At 38.1% G+C, this 17,604-nt stretch overlaps 1 protein-coding gene across 3 annotated transcripts; it reads right to left on the bottom strand.

Annotated features, from left to right (window-relative positions):
• Positions 1-61: 61 nt before the first annotated feature.
• On the bottom strand, positions 62-6,847 carry LOC104095871 (protein TPX2-like). 3 transcript variants are annotated; one of them, XM_009602108.4, is made up of 16 exons: positions 6,417-6,847; positions 5,801-5,956; positions 5,254-5,374; positions 4,861-4,969; positions 3,919-3,969; positions 3,715-3,812; positions 3,526-3,610; positions 3,363-3,425; positions 2,729-2,787; positions 2,365-2,440; positions 2,194-2,274; positions 2,033-2,095; positions 1,808-1,873; positions 1,684-1,728; positions 1,530-1,606; positions 62-902 (listed from the first exon to the last, which is right to left on the bottom strand). In XM_009602108.4, exons 1-16 carry the CDS (start codon positions 6,586-6,588, stop codon positions 884-886), a joined length of 1,341 nt encoding a protein of 446 aa, XP_009600403.1. In that variant the 5' UTR covers positions 6,589-6,847; the 3' UTR covers positions 62-883. The 3 variants fall into 3 exon arrangements, with proteins under 3 accessions (XP_009600403.1, XP_009600404.1, XP_009600405.1); XM_009602109.4 differs by having other exon boundaries at positions 3,526-3,604; XM_009602110.4 differs by having other exon boundaries at positions 506-902; positions 2,209-2,274.
• Positions 6,848-17,604: the final 10,757 nt, after the last annotated feature.

Raw genomic sequence — 17,604 nt, 5'->3', positions numbered from 1 at the left:
TCTTAACGAGGCCAGTGATGTTGACCTTGAGCAGTGCAGTTAAGATAGTCAGGATTAGTAGTTTCTTAAATTCTAAAAAAGGAGTTGCTCTTTGAGTTAAGGAGGGAGTGGAATAAACAAGTTCAATACAGTGGATAAGAAGTGTAAGTGCACCAAGCCTTCACTAAAGCGAAGGAATGTAATAGGCAAAACAGACCACTGCCTTGCCATACCTAGCCACTTTCCGCTGTCATTCCAACACTATCTCATTCCTTTACAACTTGAACCCTCAGTAGTTGCAGAAAGCCAAGAGTTTGTGAAGCCAACTCATGTGCACAATCTCATGTATGCTGTCTGATGTGTATAGACTTCTAAGACACGGCGAAGCCCGAATGGACTTTGCATATCTTGAACGGCTTTGTGGAATGAATCTTGGATGCACTTCCTGTAATTAAGATAGACGGGGAAAAGAATGTTTGACACCACGAATTGTTCCTGGTAACGGAAGCTGCCGAGTGAAGGAGGATTTGGGTAACGGACTGAAGCAGTCTTTCCCTCTGTGTAACTTCATTTGAACTGTTGAGGTGTATACGTTTATATATTGGGTAGTTAAAAGACTACAATCCTCGTCCTAGCACATGTACCTTGTAGATATACATGACAGACCAAAAGGAAAACACTATATTTGACTTGCTGTACAGTGCTAGCCACAAAATTTGGTGTTGCAAGTGTCGAGGACAGTCTTTTATTTCCTATAACTAAAGACAAATATTTCCAAATAACTCCCGGAATTAGGAGGATCTACGTTCCATGAAACAGAGGTCTCTGCAAGTGCGGGAACCATCTTAGATCCAAGCAACAACTTGCAGTAATTCAACAACCGCACATGTTAGCCGCTACATTCTCATCGGATTCCCAAGCTCCTGAGAGATCAATGTGCAGGTTAGACGCAAAGATTAAGGCAATAAATAAGACAAACACTAAGGTAGCAAGTTGGTAATAATAATCTCTAGGTTGTCTTTTTCTATTTTTCTTTTGTGATATGAGACCTTTTCTTTTTTGGTTCAGGCCTCGAATCCTTGATTAGCAAACATAGACTAAAAACTGAAACGACAAAGTATGTCACCTGGAAGTGACAAGGCATGGTTAGATTGCCAGATTAACGTCAACCTTGGTTTCAAACAAAAGGCAAGCTGGGACGGGTTTAAATTTTAAAGGATGGCAAGTAATTATTATTGAATATCATTTGATAAAACAAGAGATAAGAGAGTACTGACTATTAACCATTGAGAGTACTAACACTTCAATGGTTTCATGAATATTAACCAAAAGGGAATTAAATAGTGTAAAGCAATAGTTTCTAATTCAAGTCCGTAACTTTAAGACTATGGTGGCACAAGGCCACAAAGGATCCAGCAAGCCGCTTAAGCATCCTTTTATAAAATTCTAAAAGTAAACAAAAGAAGCTCTAGTTTAAAAGGTCAATCTTGCTGAGAAGTGCCTCAGTGGACTTCTGTTTTCCTATTTATGAAACTCAAGCTGTAGGATACCTGTTCATGCTGGACTGGTACCCAATCCTGGGAGTGCCCCTCTCTGATGCACATTGATTTGGCTTTCCAACACAACTCTGTATAATTGAAATGTCAATTAGAAGAAGTTGCAGTCAACAGTTAAAAGAATCGAGCGTCTTTCTATTCTTCATACCCGAAACTTGAGCTGCAAACAGTTTGGAGCGTTCTCTTTTAACTCCTATATAAGAAAAGTAGGTATTAGAAGTTATTCATCTGCGTAATAAAAAACAGTCGTCTCTAAGAAACTTTAGCCTCACCTTTGCTGAGGAATTCTTTTTCGGGTGAGACACTTCACTTGTTTTCTTTTCAGATCTAAGGGACAACTAGGATTGAAAATGAAACAAGATCAGATCTTTTGGCTGAGACATGAGTGAGTTGCTAAAATATATAAAAGTCTGATACATTCAGTCTACTGTTTTATTGGTAGTACACACCCTCAGAGGAATTCCATATGGCATACATAATCATTTTGAAACTAGTACCTTATTAAACAGTTCAATTGGTGGATGCACTGAAAGTTTCTCATCAAATATGGATTTAGATTCCTGTCATACAAGGATACATCAACTTTAATAACAGGAAACAAAGAAAAGAACCAAAGAAGACAAGACACATTTAACGTAAAAGTCTAGCAAAACCATACAATGACATGTGTTACCATTAAGTATGTACTTTCTTGTCCAATGTCTTCACCTATGCCATTATCTTCCCTACTTGGAAAGATCTGTATAAAGACATGATCTATAAGCATATACCATGTAGTCAAAAGTCGAAAAGACTAGAAGAGGACAACATAAGTCAGGTAATGTGCTACCTTGTTACATTTATGAGATCGTGATTTGAGTGATGTTACAGATTTCCCCTGCTTAACAGCATTTTGAGTGTTTGGTCTGAGAAACAACCCGAACAGTATAAGCACAAGCTGGACTTGATATACAAGGAATGATACTTCGCGACGCTTTTAGATTGAATTCTATATAGTGAACAGTAAAGGTGATGTTAACTATATTCATGATAAGACTCTACATGCTTCCAAGAGGAAACATGAATTTTGATTGTCTCATGAGATCTCTGAAAATAGTTAAGAGCAGTTTAATGCAAAACTAAGAACATCACAGTTTTAATTTTGTTCTCTCACGTATAGTTACTGGATTGTGAAGTCAAGAAGCCCATCCAACCTTTTAAAGTCCACTAAAGCATTCTGTGTGGCAGAATCGGCATTTGGAGTGCTTGATAACTGCAGTAACCCATAAAACAAAAGAAAGAATTAGCTTCCCTCAATTGAAAGCATAGAAATTAGAGTTGCAGAATACATGAAAATGTTGCAGTGATGATTTAGTCAAAACTGTAAGTGCATCAGTTAAGTACAAGAAAACTTAGAGCATACACAAATTAGCCAGGACACTTAAAAAAAGAGAAAAGGACTCAGTTTACTCCCCAAAGCCAAAAGATCACAATGGTCAACAGGCAATCTAACGACTCCTATAAATAATGTATAGTGCGCCAATTCATTCTCCCTCACCAGTTAGAGCGTCTAGATGGAACAACCATTAGTATGGAACACCAGTAGCTTTTCTAAATACTCCGTGACAGGAGAAAATATGAAAAAAGCCCAAACTAACAGTATCTTACATAAGATGAAGGTTGAGCAGCACTGTCCATATCTTCAACTGAAAAAACTAATGAACACACTAAGGACTAAGGAGACTCAGATTGGGAAGTAATGCATGTGTTTTCTTTTTCGAGGTAAGCTTAATTGATTAAACATCAATGTGAGAAACAGAAGCAGTGGAAAAAACGATGATTAATTACATGAAACTCAGGCAACGGTGCTCTAGTCTTTCTGAGAGGAGGTAATGCAGGAGCCTTGAGAATCTGCAAAAAGCACAAAGAGACAAGTCTCAGATGAAAGATTAAGTGGGCAAGTCGTACTATTGAAATGCTTTCACAAAGGAGCACTACTTGGAGTACCAACATTTCTGTTCAAGGGCCGTGCTTTAAACATTTGGGTTTTGGCTTTTGTGATTTCACTTGACGCTGTGTCCTTGTTGCACCTGAAACTTCTAATCAGAACGACTCCAGAGCTGATTACCAATCGGTAGCAAAAGCAGTTTTATACAAAGATACAAGACTAAGAAACCAAACAATTAACTGAAAAGCTTACGTTCGCCTTTGTGCCCGCTGCAGAGTTTCCAGTTCAGGTTCTCTCGGAACAGTAACTTTAGATTTGGGATGTGCTGAGTTAGAGAAGGTTGAGGAATCCTGCAAAGAAAAGCAATAGCTCACAAGCTGCAAACAATGATGCTTAAAAAGTTTCCAAACATCATCTGTAATATCGAACCACAATTAAGAAGCCTTCAGACTGTACCTTTTTCGATATCTTGTGAGATAACAGACGTTGATGCTTCAAATGAGCAATCTGGTTTGCAAGATAAAATAAGGAATTAAAAATATTTCTAGCAGTTCACAACTTTTAGTAATGGGAATATTTTCTTCCTTGACATATCCTAGAGATGGCAAACTAACTCGAACAGGTTAATTCTGTCATCTGACCAGTATACATGTGAAGGTATATTTGTACAGAACACCATCGTTTAGACAAATAAATCTAATGCAACTAAACCAATATCACTTGGAAGATGAAAATGATGCCGATTTTTTTTTTCTCTCGAAGCGCAAATGCTACTCCAAATGTCTTACTACCTAATTGCCACTGCTTTCTCATATTTACTCTCTCTCAAGCAGTCACTGAAGTAATTTCACCAGGCTAGTACCTATTGCTGAAAAGGATACTATTTTGCACCTAATTATTTTTTTGTTATGTCTATTTCATAAAACTCAATGACCATATTCGTTACATGCAGATACATCTGATATTGAGTACCTTAATGTTGTCAGTGAAGTAAAAATGATAAAATAAATTTTACATCCATGTTTTTCTAGCATGTATCGTTGGTCATAGCTTTCCATAGCCACAATTAATCAAAATTAAACATTTTTCCTGAATAGACCAAGTCCGAAAATATGAAATAACAAGTTCCTGGTATTAATTCATGGAGAAGACACTGTTCCAAGATCTAGGAAGAAAGTATAAAGAGTAAAAATAAGTCGGCATATTTAAACTTGACATACATGAGGGAAAAAATCCTATGGAAGGAGTTGGATGGATGAAACATTATACTGAAAGAGGACAGAGAAATGAGGTTCTCTTCTGTTTAAGGAATACATATGTGGAGTATATAGTTAGAAGCCAACCAGCGTATAACAAAACAATACTATCATCAAAAAGTAACTGAATAACTGCATGCACCTTAAGTAGATAACCGATCTCTAGCTTTTGCCTTTTGGTAGCAAAATTTTCAGATGCCAAAGAATTCTGCGAGCTTGTCACATCAGTATTGCTAGATGTTTTCTGAAACCTAGCAATTGAAGAACGAGAAATGAAAGTAAAAGTTAAGTATTACTTAAACTGGTTTAACAAGTCAAGAGTGCCAATGAACTGAATGACTTGAATACACAAGCCTGAAGTCCGGAACTACTGGGTTTAAGTAATGTTGTGATTGACGTAATTATACAGAAAGTAGTTTCTATAGATTTTTGGCATGAAGGAATGAACAAGAAAACTAATTTTCACTTGGACTTACGTCTTACAGTAATTGAAAGTATAGCCTTACAAAAATTAGAATGTATATCTTTTACATACTTCTGTTTAGCCAAATGACTAGCCGTGGGCTTCATTAATGTTGAACCTCTTGCTTTTGAAGATCTTGGCTCCGGCTTTGTCTTACAAATTTCATGAGCCCTTTGACCTTTGGATATTGTTCCTGAGGGGGTTCAAAAAAACCCAGTTAAACACTGTTGAAGTCTTGCAAGACATAAGTTTCAGTTATTTTTTCAGAACTCTTGCTAGTTTACCATGCACAAATAGGAGCTAATACACTTACTGTTTAATCTACAGTTCTGACACTAAACCTAATAAACCACTCAGATAGTTAATTTAACGGCAAAATTATAAGAGAACCAGACATAAAAAAGCCAAACTTTGAGTTAAAGTCAACACATGATTCAATTATGATGAGCTAGTATAACAGAACTTCTCTTCTAATACTTGCAAATAGGTCCATCAGCTGAATGTTCTGATGTGAGTTAAAAATGAGAACGGGTTTTGTTAAACTGTCATTAAGCAGCTTTGAAGTTCTTCAACCTAGAAATGCAAAAGGTGAACAAGATAATGCCTACATATATAGTACCTTTAATTTTCGATTTGGAGGGCTTAACTTCAGAACCAACAGGAATGAATGAGTTGTTGCAATTTGATTTTGCAGTTTTCCCTTCTTGTAGCCTTGAGCAACCATTTGAGTTTCCTGCTGTTATCTCTTTGCCCAGGTTTAACTTTATAATGAGAGCTAAGTTTCCAAATAAACAGACAAAATAAAAATGAAATAGTGAGTAAACGAACCAACTACGATAGAAAAATCTCCATTAAGCGGATCAAAAAATAATACTCCGCTATCAAAAAGATCAATTTAAGACTTTCTGCTTCTAACACGCAGTCTATTATAAACGATCCATATAATTTCTGTAGTTCCCAATCACTGAATCCCGAGAATTACATGGAACTTATGTACATTCCAGCAGCATTCTCAGATAATTAGTCTAATAAGATAATTTCAAAAAATAACAAGCATCAAATCCAGCAGAACAACATATCTAATCTAAACAGATAACATTTCTGCTGGCTACACGATCAGACATTAACGCAATTGTGAATCAAAAGCTGCAACGCGGATATCACGACTTTATCATTAAACCAACCGGCGGATAATTTTAGCTATACTCGTGTAAATTCATTTATATATGACTTACGAGAAGGCGGATAATTGCCGGCAGTTTGAAACCAGCGTTCGGCTTCTTCAGCTTCGGAAGTTGACTCCGGCCGGCAGAAATCGAAGAACTGAGCGGCGTCAAACTCATATTCCGAGTCAATTTCGGATACGTCCGAACATTCTACAATGAATTCCTCCATTTCTTCGTCCATTGATTCTAAATATATAAAATAAATGAATACAAAAAACTGTTGATCAAAAAATAATTTATCGAACGAAAAATTCAGAGGAAATCATTGATCTCCTGATTTTTGGTATGTATTTTTACATGGTGTTTTGGTCCCTTGAATGAAATGTAGGAATGCGGACGTCGCGAGGGTTTCGAACGTGAAGGCTTTTTTATTAAGTTAGAAATGGTTGGAGCCCGAAATTTTCTCGTTATAGTTTGTTTGCAAAGAAGAGAGAAGGCGCATTCTAAGTCAGGACGTAGTGATCCTCGTTTTCTTTTTATATATACATATACATATATTGCGCCGAGGAGGCTTTGGAGTTTGGACTATCACCGTAATTTCAAGTTTTTCTTGTCCCATTTTGGAAATGTCTGATTACAAAAATGCCCAGATTATTTATCGCAAAACTTTGGGGACGTTTTGGTATTTATCACTACTTTATGTCATTCATTTTTCATTTTCGTTCTCTCTTCTTCTTTTTTTCTCGCTTTTTCTTCTTTGTTTGATGTAATTTCTTGCGTTGGCCAATAAGGTATAATTACAATGGCAATATCATAAGTTTAATTCCTCTTGCCCCTTTTCTTAACTTCTCTTCTTTTTTTTGATGGGGTCAAAAATACTTGCAAATTGAGGAAAAGTATTACGGTTAAGAGAAATATTTTGGTCAATGCATAATTTAGAACTCTTACAATTTATATGTTTATTAAAAAAAAAGAGCGTATTAATGACCAATGAATAATTGATCAAAGGACGATTTGGGGCTCAAGATATCGTAAGGGAAATGAGGCATGCTTCTATGATTATGTTTTGCGCTAATCCAACAAATCTTCTCTATTCTCCTGTTAATTCTAGTATTTCTTTATAATAATTTTGGGGAAAAAAAAAAAGAGCAGTTGATGTTCTCTTTGGAGACAGCAATGATTTTACTTAATTAAAAATAGAGTCGACAATGTAACTGTACTTATCTATGATATTTTACCCATCCACAAGGAAGAGCATGACTCTAATAACACGAGCCTTATTTCACTACTTACTTTTATGTACTTTTAGATGAACTAGTCTCAGGTACACGCAAAGTATCCATATCCATGGTATATAATTTTTATAGGGTGCTAAATATTAGGACTTTGATTTATACAAGGAAGAAATTTAGTTAATTTTAGTGTCTAAATATTAGTACTTCCTACATTATAATTCAAATATATGAAGTTTTAATAAATAAAATTTTAATTAATTTAAAGTCCTACACATTAGGAATAATATTAAAATGATAATTTTATCTAATGTGAACTTTTTTTAAAAGGAAAAATAAATTGAATGAAATTTCACTAAGATGTTTCGTACTTTTAACATAGTATAAATATAGATATAAATAGATTAACAAAATTTTAATATGACGCTTTACCTATTCAATAAGGACTTTCTAATTTAAAAAAAAATAAATATAGAAGGACTTTCTAATTGAAACTTTATTGCAAATCGTTCCGTACTTAGTACTCAAATATCGATTTAAAAGTCATTTTTCTAATTTACATTGATATTTGAATCTTTCCTTACTTAGTATTCAAATAAAGTCTTTTGATTATAAAATCGAATGAAGATATGACTTATATATCCAAATAAGGAAAAAATTGATAATAAAAAGTTTGGTTGATTTTAAAGTCCTAATTATTAGGAGGACAATTTAAATTACAATTTAGTCTAATGTGAAATCTATATTTAAAGGGTAAAAAAGACGCACGACATTTCGCTAAGGGCATTCGTGGTTTTAATATAATATATATAAATTAATGGACTTGTAATATAAAAGTGCTTATTCAACTTAGTATAAAATTAGTACATATATATTCCATGAAAAAAGATGCACTTCAAAATTAGTTTGATCCAATTATCTAGAGAGTTGAGATATAGACAGAGGAAGTGGCCATTTGACACGATCAATGCAAAGATAAATTCAAAGGATGGAAATATAAGACAAAAAGAGTGAACCCAACTAGTCAGAAGACGGTTTCCAATAGTTGTCTTTGGGATAGAAGTCAAAACTTGACAATTTTGATTACTGGCAACAACCTTGTAAGTTGTAAGATTATTCAAATTTTGGTGTCACTTCAGAGAGATAAGTCTGATAATTTTAAGCAAATTTATGACCTTCCCAAATCACAATAGGATTCGAACACTTTGTTTGTTTAAAAGATTACTTCATAACAGGATTAGACGACCAATACTTTTTTACAAAAAAAATTCATGACCAGAATAGTACTGTGTTAGAACTATCTTGTTTTCATTTCGCAAAATGTATGATACGTAATTTATTTGCAATGAAATAAACAATATAAAATTGTGTTGATACGCCTAACTCTAATTGGAAATTTCAAATGTTTTACTTAGCCTTTCGAAGTTTGAACATATATATAGCTTGGTGGCAAAGTCTGAACATATATATAGCTTAGTCGCATATACATTACACAAGTACACCCTCCCTCCGATGTATGTGAAGGTCTGAGCACGAAGTTTAAGAAATAAATAAATTTTTTTGAAATTTATGGTATAAAATAAAACATAAAAATTCGGGTGGTTAGAAATTATCTTATTAAGGGTGAAAATAAATTAAAATTAAATTGTTACTAAATATAAAAAAATGTCATTCTTTGTGAAATTTACTAAAAAGGAAAAAGTGTAACAGTTTTAGATTTCCAGTTTGTGCAGGTAAAGAGCCGCTCGTGTTGTTACACGACAAGTCGAGCTCCAGAAGATCTTTGAGGTTACCTAAGCTTGATGGTATAGTGGAACTAAAGTCTGTTGGAATTGAGTTCTACCTTTTATTTGGCATATAGAAACAAACATATTAAGCTGCTTAGTTTTCCAATTTCATTTGGAATTCTACCTTTTATTTGGCAATTGGAAATTAAAATCTTCTCAAGAGAAGTTGAAAGGTTCCCAACTGAGGCTGAAGTACGGGTGTTCGTCGGTCGGTACGGTACGATATTTAGATATTTCGATTCGGTATTTTTGGTATTCGGTTTCTTAAAATGCAATACCAATACCGTACCTAATTAAATTTGATATAGTTCGTTTTTTCTCCTTTCGGTTTTGCTTTATTCGGTTTGGTAAATTCGGTTTATTCGATTTGAATACTAACTTGTGCATAGAGTCATAGACCGTAATATTCTAAATTAAAGTACTCAAAAGTACAAAACTAAAAATATTTGTTGACAAAAGTTTTGTCCAAAACTAGCAAATATCAACTTAGAGAGAGAAAACTCGAATAAATTTGATCATTAAAAATGTCTTGTTACTTGTTTAGAGTTAACTGACAAACTTAGATAATAACGGAAAGTAAAATTTTAGATTTTTATATTTATGTTATAATTAATAATATGTGTATTGTGTAATATAATATATATTTCGGTACGGTATGTGTATTTCGGTATTTCATTTTAAAATATCAAATACCATACCTAATACTAATATTTTTTAAAACTTAAACCAAATATCATATTGAATACCAAAATATCGAATACCAAATACCAAAATTTTCGATTTCAATACGGTAATTCAGTATTTACCAAATTATGCACAGCCCTAGTGGGAAGCATTACCATTTAGAGGGTTAAAGGAAAGACTAAGTTCTTTAAGATTTCTACAATTCGTCAAGGAAGTTAAGAAGCTGAGTTCCTGAGAAGACCGGTCACTGCTTAATTAAATTGTTCTCCATCAAGTTTAGAGTCCCTTGGAGTGTCAAATCTCCAAGAGAGTTGGGAATCGAGCCGTACAATTTGTTTAGAGAAAGATCTAGAACAGTGAGTTTTGAACAATTTGAGAGGGAATGAGGTATAGTCCCAACAAGATTAGTTAGGCCACCTTGATAAAGAAGTTCAATGTTGGGAAGCATAGCATCTATATTCAATGGGATGGTTCCCAATAGATTATTGTTTGATAAAAAAGTATAACTTTCGGCTAAAATTATTATATTTATGTGATAATGGGTTAAACTTAGTTAGTGATAATATCTCTAGATGCGAATTTTGAAAACATGTGTGAGGTGGAACATATCCAGTAAAGGGTTGACAATAACAAGCATTAAACAGTCATAAAGTATAAGCCATAATGAAAGAGTGGCTGATAATAAATAGCAATAAATGACATTTGAGTAAATAGGAGGAGTGATTCACCCAATAAATAATGACCTAGGTGATTATTCCTTCTGACAATGATGAATGATAGACAGATCTTAGAACATTCGAAATCTTCTCGGATCTGATGGAAAAGTGTATGATAATATGAACAAGAACCGTGATAAAAAGATATTATTTGTATCTTTTCAAAAGAGAGAGAGAGAGAAAGAGAGAGAGAGAGAGTATCTTTTTTCAAAGTCTGCTCTTATCACCATGAATATCACATGCCCATATTCCTTATCTTTTTTCCTATTTATTTGGGACATACCCCCAATAAACCCTAATTGTATAAGTACAAAGAATATCCAATGAAATATTCTCTTTAATATCCTACCCTAATAAACTAGCCGTTACAACACTTTTTGTAATGCTCAACATCGACCATCTTTTGCATCTCGCCTATGGGCTTTGCCATCTCCTGGTCAACGTCGGCTGACTCTTTTCTTGATGTTACCTAGTCCCAAATACTGAGACAGATTTCGACCTATACAGTTAGTCCCTCCGCTTATTAAGGTCGACCCCAGACGACCTTGATGAGCGGATTCTGTTTATTGTGTTTGGCAAAATTGGGCGAGTAGGTCGAGTAGTGACGTTTTTAGACGAGATGACGACATGAACTTTCGTGGGCCTCAACTTTCGAGGTCACATCGTTTCTATTCCAAGATGACGTTATGACATCATGCGTCATTATGGTGCATTTTTTTTTTATGTTTTGCATCATTTCCCGGGCACCTGCCATTTCGATACCAGCGTTGGGTAATGATGGCATGATTTCTCGGTTTTGACGTTTTAATTCTTATAAATAGGGAGATGAGGACATTCGTTCGTGTTTTGCATATTCTTCATATTGAATCCCTTTGTCTTCTTCTCCTTACTTCATTGTTGCGTATCCTCTTTACTGGTCTTAGTGATTCTTGTTGCTTCTAATACTTCCTTTCCTGAATATCCTCTCTAAATAATATGGCTAATGTATCCTCTATTTTTGTTCCTTCTTTTGCCGCGGCCAGGTCTGCTCGGTCGTCGGTCCCGCCTGTCGCTGACTCAGCATCGATTTTTTCTCCGTCCGCAGACATATCGACAATAGAGCTTCCGACTTCCCCTTTGCATCATCTAGTGGGTGAGGAGGAAGAGTCATCACCGAGCAGTGGGAATTTGGTTCCCCGTAAGAGGAGATTGGTAGATGTCGGTGACGGGGTCACCCGGGCTGTGGATTCAGTAAGGGGTGATTTCGGCATCCGTGAGACGGTGACAATAGTGCTTGAAGATGACATCGAGTCGTCGTCTGAGATTCCGCCATCTGCTAAGGTCGCAGAGGGCCTGTCCCTCCCCGATGTCATGATGGAAGCTGATGGGCCGTCTGCAAGAGTCTTTGATATTTTACGGCAAGATGAGCCATCGGCCTCGCGACCGGCTGATGGTCCTTCTTCGCTGGCCGACAGGAAAGGAAAAAGCATTGCCGAAGATGGCTACGAGACGGGCTCTGATATTGACGCCGATGAGATGATGATGATGGGGGAGGGTTTTACCCGACACGAAGTAAGACTGGAGGGGTCCACGCGAACCATTGCGATCCACATTGATCGAGATTTGTTGGTAAATACGGAGAACGTGGTTCCTTCCCTTGGTCTCCTCTGTTCTGATGTGGAGGGTAAAACCCTTGAAAAGCTGGATGATGCTACCTTATCAAGGAGCATAGTCGGTCTCACTCTCAGGGTAAGCCTCTCACCTTCTTTCATTTTTGTTTGTCATGTTCAATGTTTAGGCTTCGTTCTTACTCTCCGTTTTGAAAGCGCCCGAAGAGAGGAGAGGCGTAAGGCCATTTTTCTGAAAATGGAGCGAAAATACCGCGAGTACCGTGGCAAGCACCGTGAGATTTGTAGGTGATTTGGTGAGAGCGGCAATTTCCAGGCTCTCCGAGACGAACTGAAGGAAAAGGATGACGAGCTGGTGAGGGTCTTTGAAAAATGCAGCGTTCTTGAGGGGGCGCTAAGAGATAAAGAAGAAAAGCTTGAGGTTAGTAGGGGGTCAAAGCCCACTGCAGCGATCTCTAAGCCCAGGTGGTCTCGTTGTGCGCCGAGCTCGAGGAGTATGAATTCAAAGCGGATGCTTTAAATGGAAAGGTCGCCGAGAAGGCAATGGATCTTGAGAAGGTGGAGTTAGCTCGATCGGGGGCTGTGAGGAAGGCGAAGGCTTTGGAGATCATAATCTGTATTCTTCGTTCCGAGCGAGAGTGTTCTTTGGAGATGGCCAGACTCAATGAAGAGCGACTTGATGAACGGATTGGAGAATTATAGAAAGAGGCTTCTTGCCTTTGTGATCAAGTCGTCGCTCTTGAGGCCGAGAAGGCACAATTACTGGCTCGACCATCCTCCTTCCGCACTTCTAATTTCCATGATGGTCCTCGAGATTTGTACGAGGGGTGGATTCACGCCGAGGCCCAGCTGGATATATTTAGAGATCGCTTGTGGTTACAATCCTGCTACATCGGAGGCCAGTGATGATGAGGGGTATGCGGGCATGGATCGGATTGAAAAGAACGCCTAGTATGAGTATCCTGAGGGCGATGGTGAATAGTAGGGGTGCTTATCTGGCGTATCGGGCGAATAATTACGCTTAACGGTTCGGCTTAATGGTTATCGAATTATAAATGTAGTAATCCGCTAGCCATCCAATAAGATAACGAATGGATTGGTATCAGATTAACACTTATCGAGCGGTTATCGGCTAAACCAAATAGAAATTTTTTGAACAATCATTCAATCAATACCAAACAGTTTCATATCAATACCAAAATTTTAATACCATATAAGATCTAACCAAACTGTATTTTCTAATTGAAGAATCTTCAAGATTACTCATACTGTCATACATGTATTAACCAAATTTTTAATACCATCAAGACTACTCATACAGACATACACGTATTAATCATTGAGATTTCTATTTTTTGACTTTTCAGTTCTCAGTTCAAGAGAGAGACAAGACTGACGACTTCTCTATCTCTAGTGGCTGCAAACAATTGAGAATTAGAAAATAGAAATTTGGGATTTAGCCATTTAGGGTTTCAATAGTACTTTATATACATAGAGATAAAAGTGTAAATATAAAAATTCTTAGCGGGCTAACAGTTTACCCGATAAGAAAATTGAGTAATCCGCCCCCAAACCATTAATTATAAAATCTCAATCCGTTCACCATCCATTACACCGATAATCTGATACCAATAAGCCAATAAGCCATCGGTTCGGTTAACTGTTTCGGTTCGGTTTTGAACAAGCCTAGTGAAGGGGTAGATGGGGATGGCCTAGGTGATTAGGCCGATGGCGCTGCTGGGCTTGGCGACAATTAGTAGTTGTTCTTTTCCTTCTTTTTGTTTTGCCGCAAACTTGTGCGTTTCTTTTGGGCGTCTTTTCGAGCATTTGTAAAAAATATTCTAAGTATGAAATACCGATTTTGCTGTTTGTTCCTGATTCTTTTTCTTCGGTTCGAGCTTGTATGCTTTTTTTATCTTGTTGCCTAGTTGCCTTGGTTTCTTTACTCATAATCACTTAGCTCGAGTAGGGTTGAACATATCCTTAGTTTAATTACGGTCGCGGGTCGAAAAGTGTTAGTTCGATCGAGGTCAAAACAAAACCTAAGTTTGATTATGGCCGAGGGTCAGTAGATGTCTGTTTGAACGAGGTCGAACATATTATATGTTTCGTTATGGCCGAGGTCCGGTTAGGTGTTGATTCGAACGAGGTCAAATATAACCTATACTCAGTTATGGTCGAGGGCCAGTTAGGTGTTGATTCGAACGAGGTCGAATGTAACCAATACTCAGTTATGGTCGAGGGCCAGTTAGGTGTTGATTCGAACGAGGTCGAATGTAACTAATACTCAGTTATGGTCGAGGGTCGGTTAGGTGTTGATTCGAACGAGGTCGAATATAACATATACTTAGTTATGGCCGAGGGTCGGTTAGGTGTTCCCCTAGGTGCGACATTTGTCGGCGTTATGATCCTTAAGGCAACGTTGCCTTGGTTTTACATTTGGAGAAATAGAAATAAACTTCATGCATTTGTGCTTTGTTCATACACTTGGAGACATTTACATATTTTTTTGGGTGTTGGCTGGCATTTTAGTCCCAGTCCTAGTCTATCCAGTCCCTTCATTGGTCGATCTGAGAAAGTATTGAGAGGTCGAGCAATGAACTAGCCGGCCTGTAAGCACTTCAACCTGAAGTGTCCCCTCTGTCGCCTCATTAAAAACCTTCTTGAGAAAACCTATTGGGACAAAATTCAAGTGAGGGAAAAAGAGTACGACTTTGAGGACGGTTTATCTCTTAAAAGATGAAGTACTTAAGGTGTGCAATATTCCAATTGTTTGGTAGTAGCTTTCCTTCCATTGTTTTTAGTTGGAATGACCCTTTGTTCGCTGTTGCTGTGATTTTGTACGGGTCGTCCCAATTTCTTCCTAGTTTACCTTCTCGTGGGTCTTTGCTCGCTTGTGTTTTAGCTTTAAGCACGTAGTCCCCGAATTTGAGTGGCCTGATCTTTGCCTTTTTATTATAATAGTGTTCTGCTTGCTGCTTTTGGGCGATCATCCTTACGTAGGCCATATCTCTTCGTTCTTCGACCTCATCGAGCTTCTGCCTTCTACTTTCATCGTTACTGGGTCCGCTTTCGTGGGAGTATCTTAGGCTGGGCTCCCCGATTTTGACCGGTATTACTACATCAGTCCCATAGACCAATGAGTAGGACGTCTCTCATGTGCTCATCTTCGGCGTTGTTCGGTAGGCCCATAGTACTTCTGGTAATATTTTCGGCCACAATCCTTTGGCGTCTTCGAGTTTCTTCTTCATGATATTCAGTATCGACTTGTTGGAGGATTCTACTTGTCTGTTGCCCGCAGAGTGGTATGGCATTGAGTGTATTCTTTTGATGTGCCATTTTTTATAAACCTCAGCGACCTTTTTTCCCGCAAATTGGGGTCCATTGTCGCATCTGATCTCTTTGGGGAGACCGAAACGGCATATGATGTTTTTCCATATGAAGGCGATCACTTTCTGTTCACGTATTTGGGAAAATGCTCATGCTTCTACCCATTTAGGGAAATAGTCAGTTAAAACCAAAAGAAATCGTACGTTACCTCGTCCTGCCGGGAAAGGGCCCACGATGTCCATTCCAGGAAGTCACTAAGTGTAGGTGTTCTCCTGCTTGGTGAATCATTGGGGCATACTTATGGCATTGCTTGCATTTTTTCACGAAATTCGCAGCCTCCTTTTTCACGTTGGGCCAGTAATACCCTGCCCGTATGAGGCATCTGACCAAAGCCCTTTTGCCGGAATGAGCTCCACAATGTCCTTCGTGTACTTCCTCAAGGACGCTCCGCGTCTGATTTGGGCCCAGGAATTTTTCCAGAGGGCCGCCGTATGTCCTCTTGTACAGGTCCTTGTGAATGATGTTGTACTTTGCTGCTTGCATCCGCAATTTCTTGGCTTCTTTTTTATCAATTGGGAGTACCCCGTCCTGCAAGGATGTAACAATACGGTTGCGCCAATCCCAAGTCAGGTTTATGGTTCTTACCTCGATTAGGTCTATTGATGAATTGAAAATATGGACTACGCTTCTGTCTCCGGTTGTAATGTTTTAGTGGCTGCGGTTAATTTGGCGAGGTTGTCTGCCTTGGTATTCTGTGCTCGGGAGATCTGGTGGAGTTGACATTCGTCGAACTCGGGTAGCAGCTTGCAGATTTCGGTCTGGTACTTTTGCAACCTTTGTTCCTTGATTTGGAAAGTCTCTGTGACTTGGTTGACCACGAGTTGAGAGTTGCAGCGCAGTCTTAGATGGTTCGCTTCGTATTTGAGTGCTAGTCTTAATCCTGCAATTACGGCCTCATATTCGACCTCGTTGTTAGTCATGTACGAGAATCTTATAGACTGGCAAATCACTTTCCCTGTTGGGACTTGGAGTACGAGTCCTAACTCGGACCCTGACACGTTAGACGTGCCGTCAGTGTACAGGACCCAGAGGTCTTGCGTTTGTGGAGAAGCGTGGACGACTTCCTTTTTGACTTCGGGCATTATTTTTTCACTGACGTCGGCACTGCCCGACAGCTCGGGTTTATGCAAAATGCTTCTTAGGGGGAAAGTCGTGACGACCGAGATGGGGTGGCATTGAAAATATGGTCTAAGCTTCCGTGAAGCTATGACTAAGGCCAGAGCCAGTTTTTCGAGGTGGGGGTATCTTGTCTCGGCGGCGACTAGTGTTTTGCTAATGTAATAGATGGTAGACTGCATACCTTTATTTTTCCGGACCAGGACAGCCCTCACGGCTACTTCGGACACGGCGAGATAGACGAGGAAGTGCTACCCCGGTTCTGGTTTTGAAAGCAATGGTGGCGATGACAAGTACACTTTTAACTCCTTCAGGGCTTGGGAGCACTCAGGGGTCCATTGGAGGCTGTTATCCTTTTTGAGTACGCCGAAGAATTTATGGCACCTATCAGATTATCGCTAATTGAACCTTGAAAGGGCGGTGATACGGCCAATCAACCTCTGAACCTGTGTTTTGGTGGTCAAGTGTTCTGGTATCCCTTCGATGGCCTTGATTTGGTCGGGATTGACCTCGATACCTCGTCGTGACACTAGGAAACCTAAGAATTTTCTTGAGGCCACGCCGAATGCATATTTTATGGGGTTCAATTTCATTTTGTATTGCCTGAGTATGCCGAAGGTTTCTCTCAAGTGGTCGATGTGATCTTCTTTCCTTTTGGATTTGACCAATATGTCATCTATATAGACTTCCATCATTTTACCGAGTTGGTTTTTGAACATCCTCGT

Source organism: Nicotiana tomentosiformis, chromosome 3 (genome assembly GCF_000390325.3).
Source record: "Nicotiana tomentosiformis chromosome 3, ASM39032v3, whole genome shotgun sequence".
Lineage (NCBI taxonomy): Eukaryota > Viridiplantae > Streptophyta > Magnoliopsida > Solanales > Solanaceae > Nicotiana > Nicotiana tomentosiformis.
Note: the sequence above shows the minus strand (reverse complement) of the source record. Positions and strands in the feature narration are given on the sequence as shown.

What these genes read in the sequence shown, in the direction of transcription:
- LOC104095871 (XM_009602108.4), bottom strand. Translation starts at nt 6,588, where the DNA reads ATGGACGAAGAAATGGAGGAATTCATTGTAGAATGTTCGGACGTATCC. An exon ending in GCTTTAGTGGACTTTAAAAG is followed by an intron (nt 2,441 to 2,728) that starts GTTGGATGGGCT and finishes GTTGTTTCTCAG; the next exon opens with ACCAAACACTCAAAATGCTG. An exon ending in AAAAGAATTCCTCAGCAAAG is followed by an intron (nt 1,729 to 1,807) that starts GTGAGGCTAAAG and finishes TTTCTTATATAG; the next exon opens with GAGTTAAAAGAGAACGCTCC.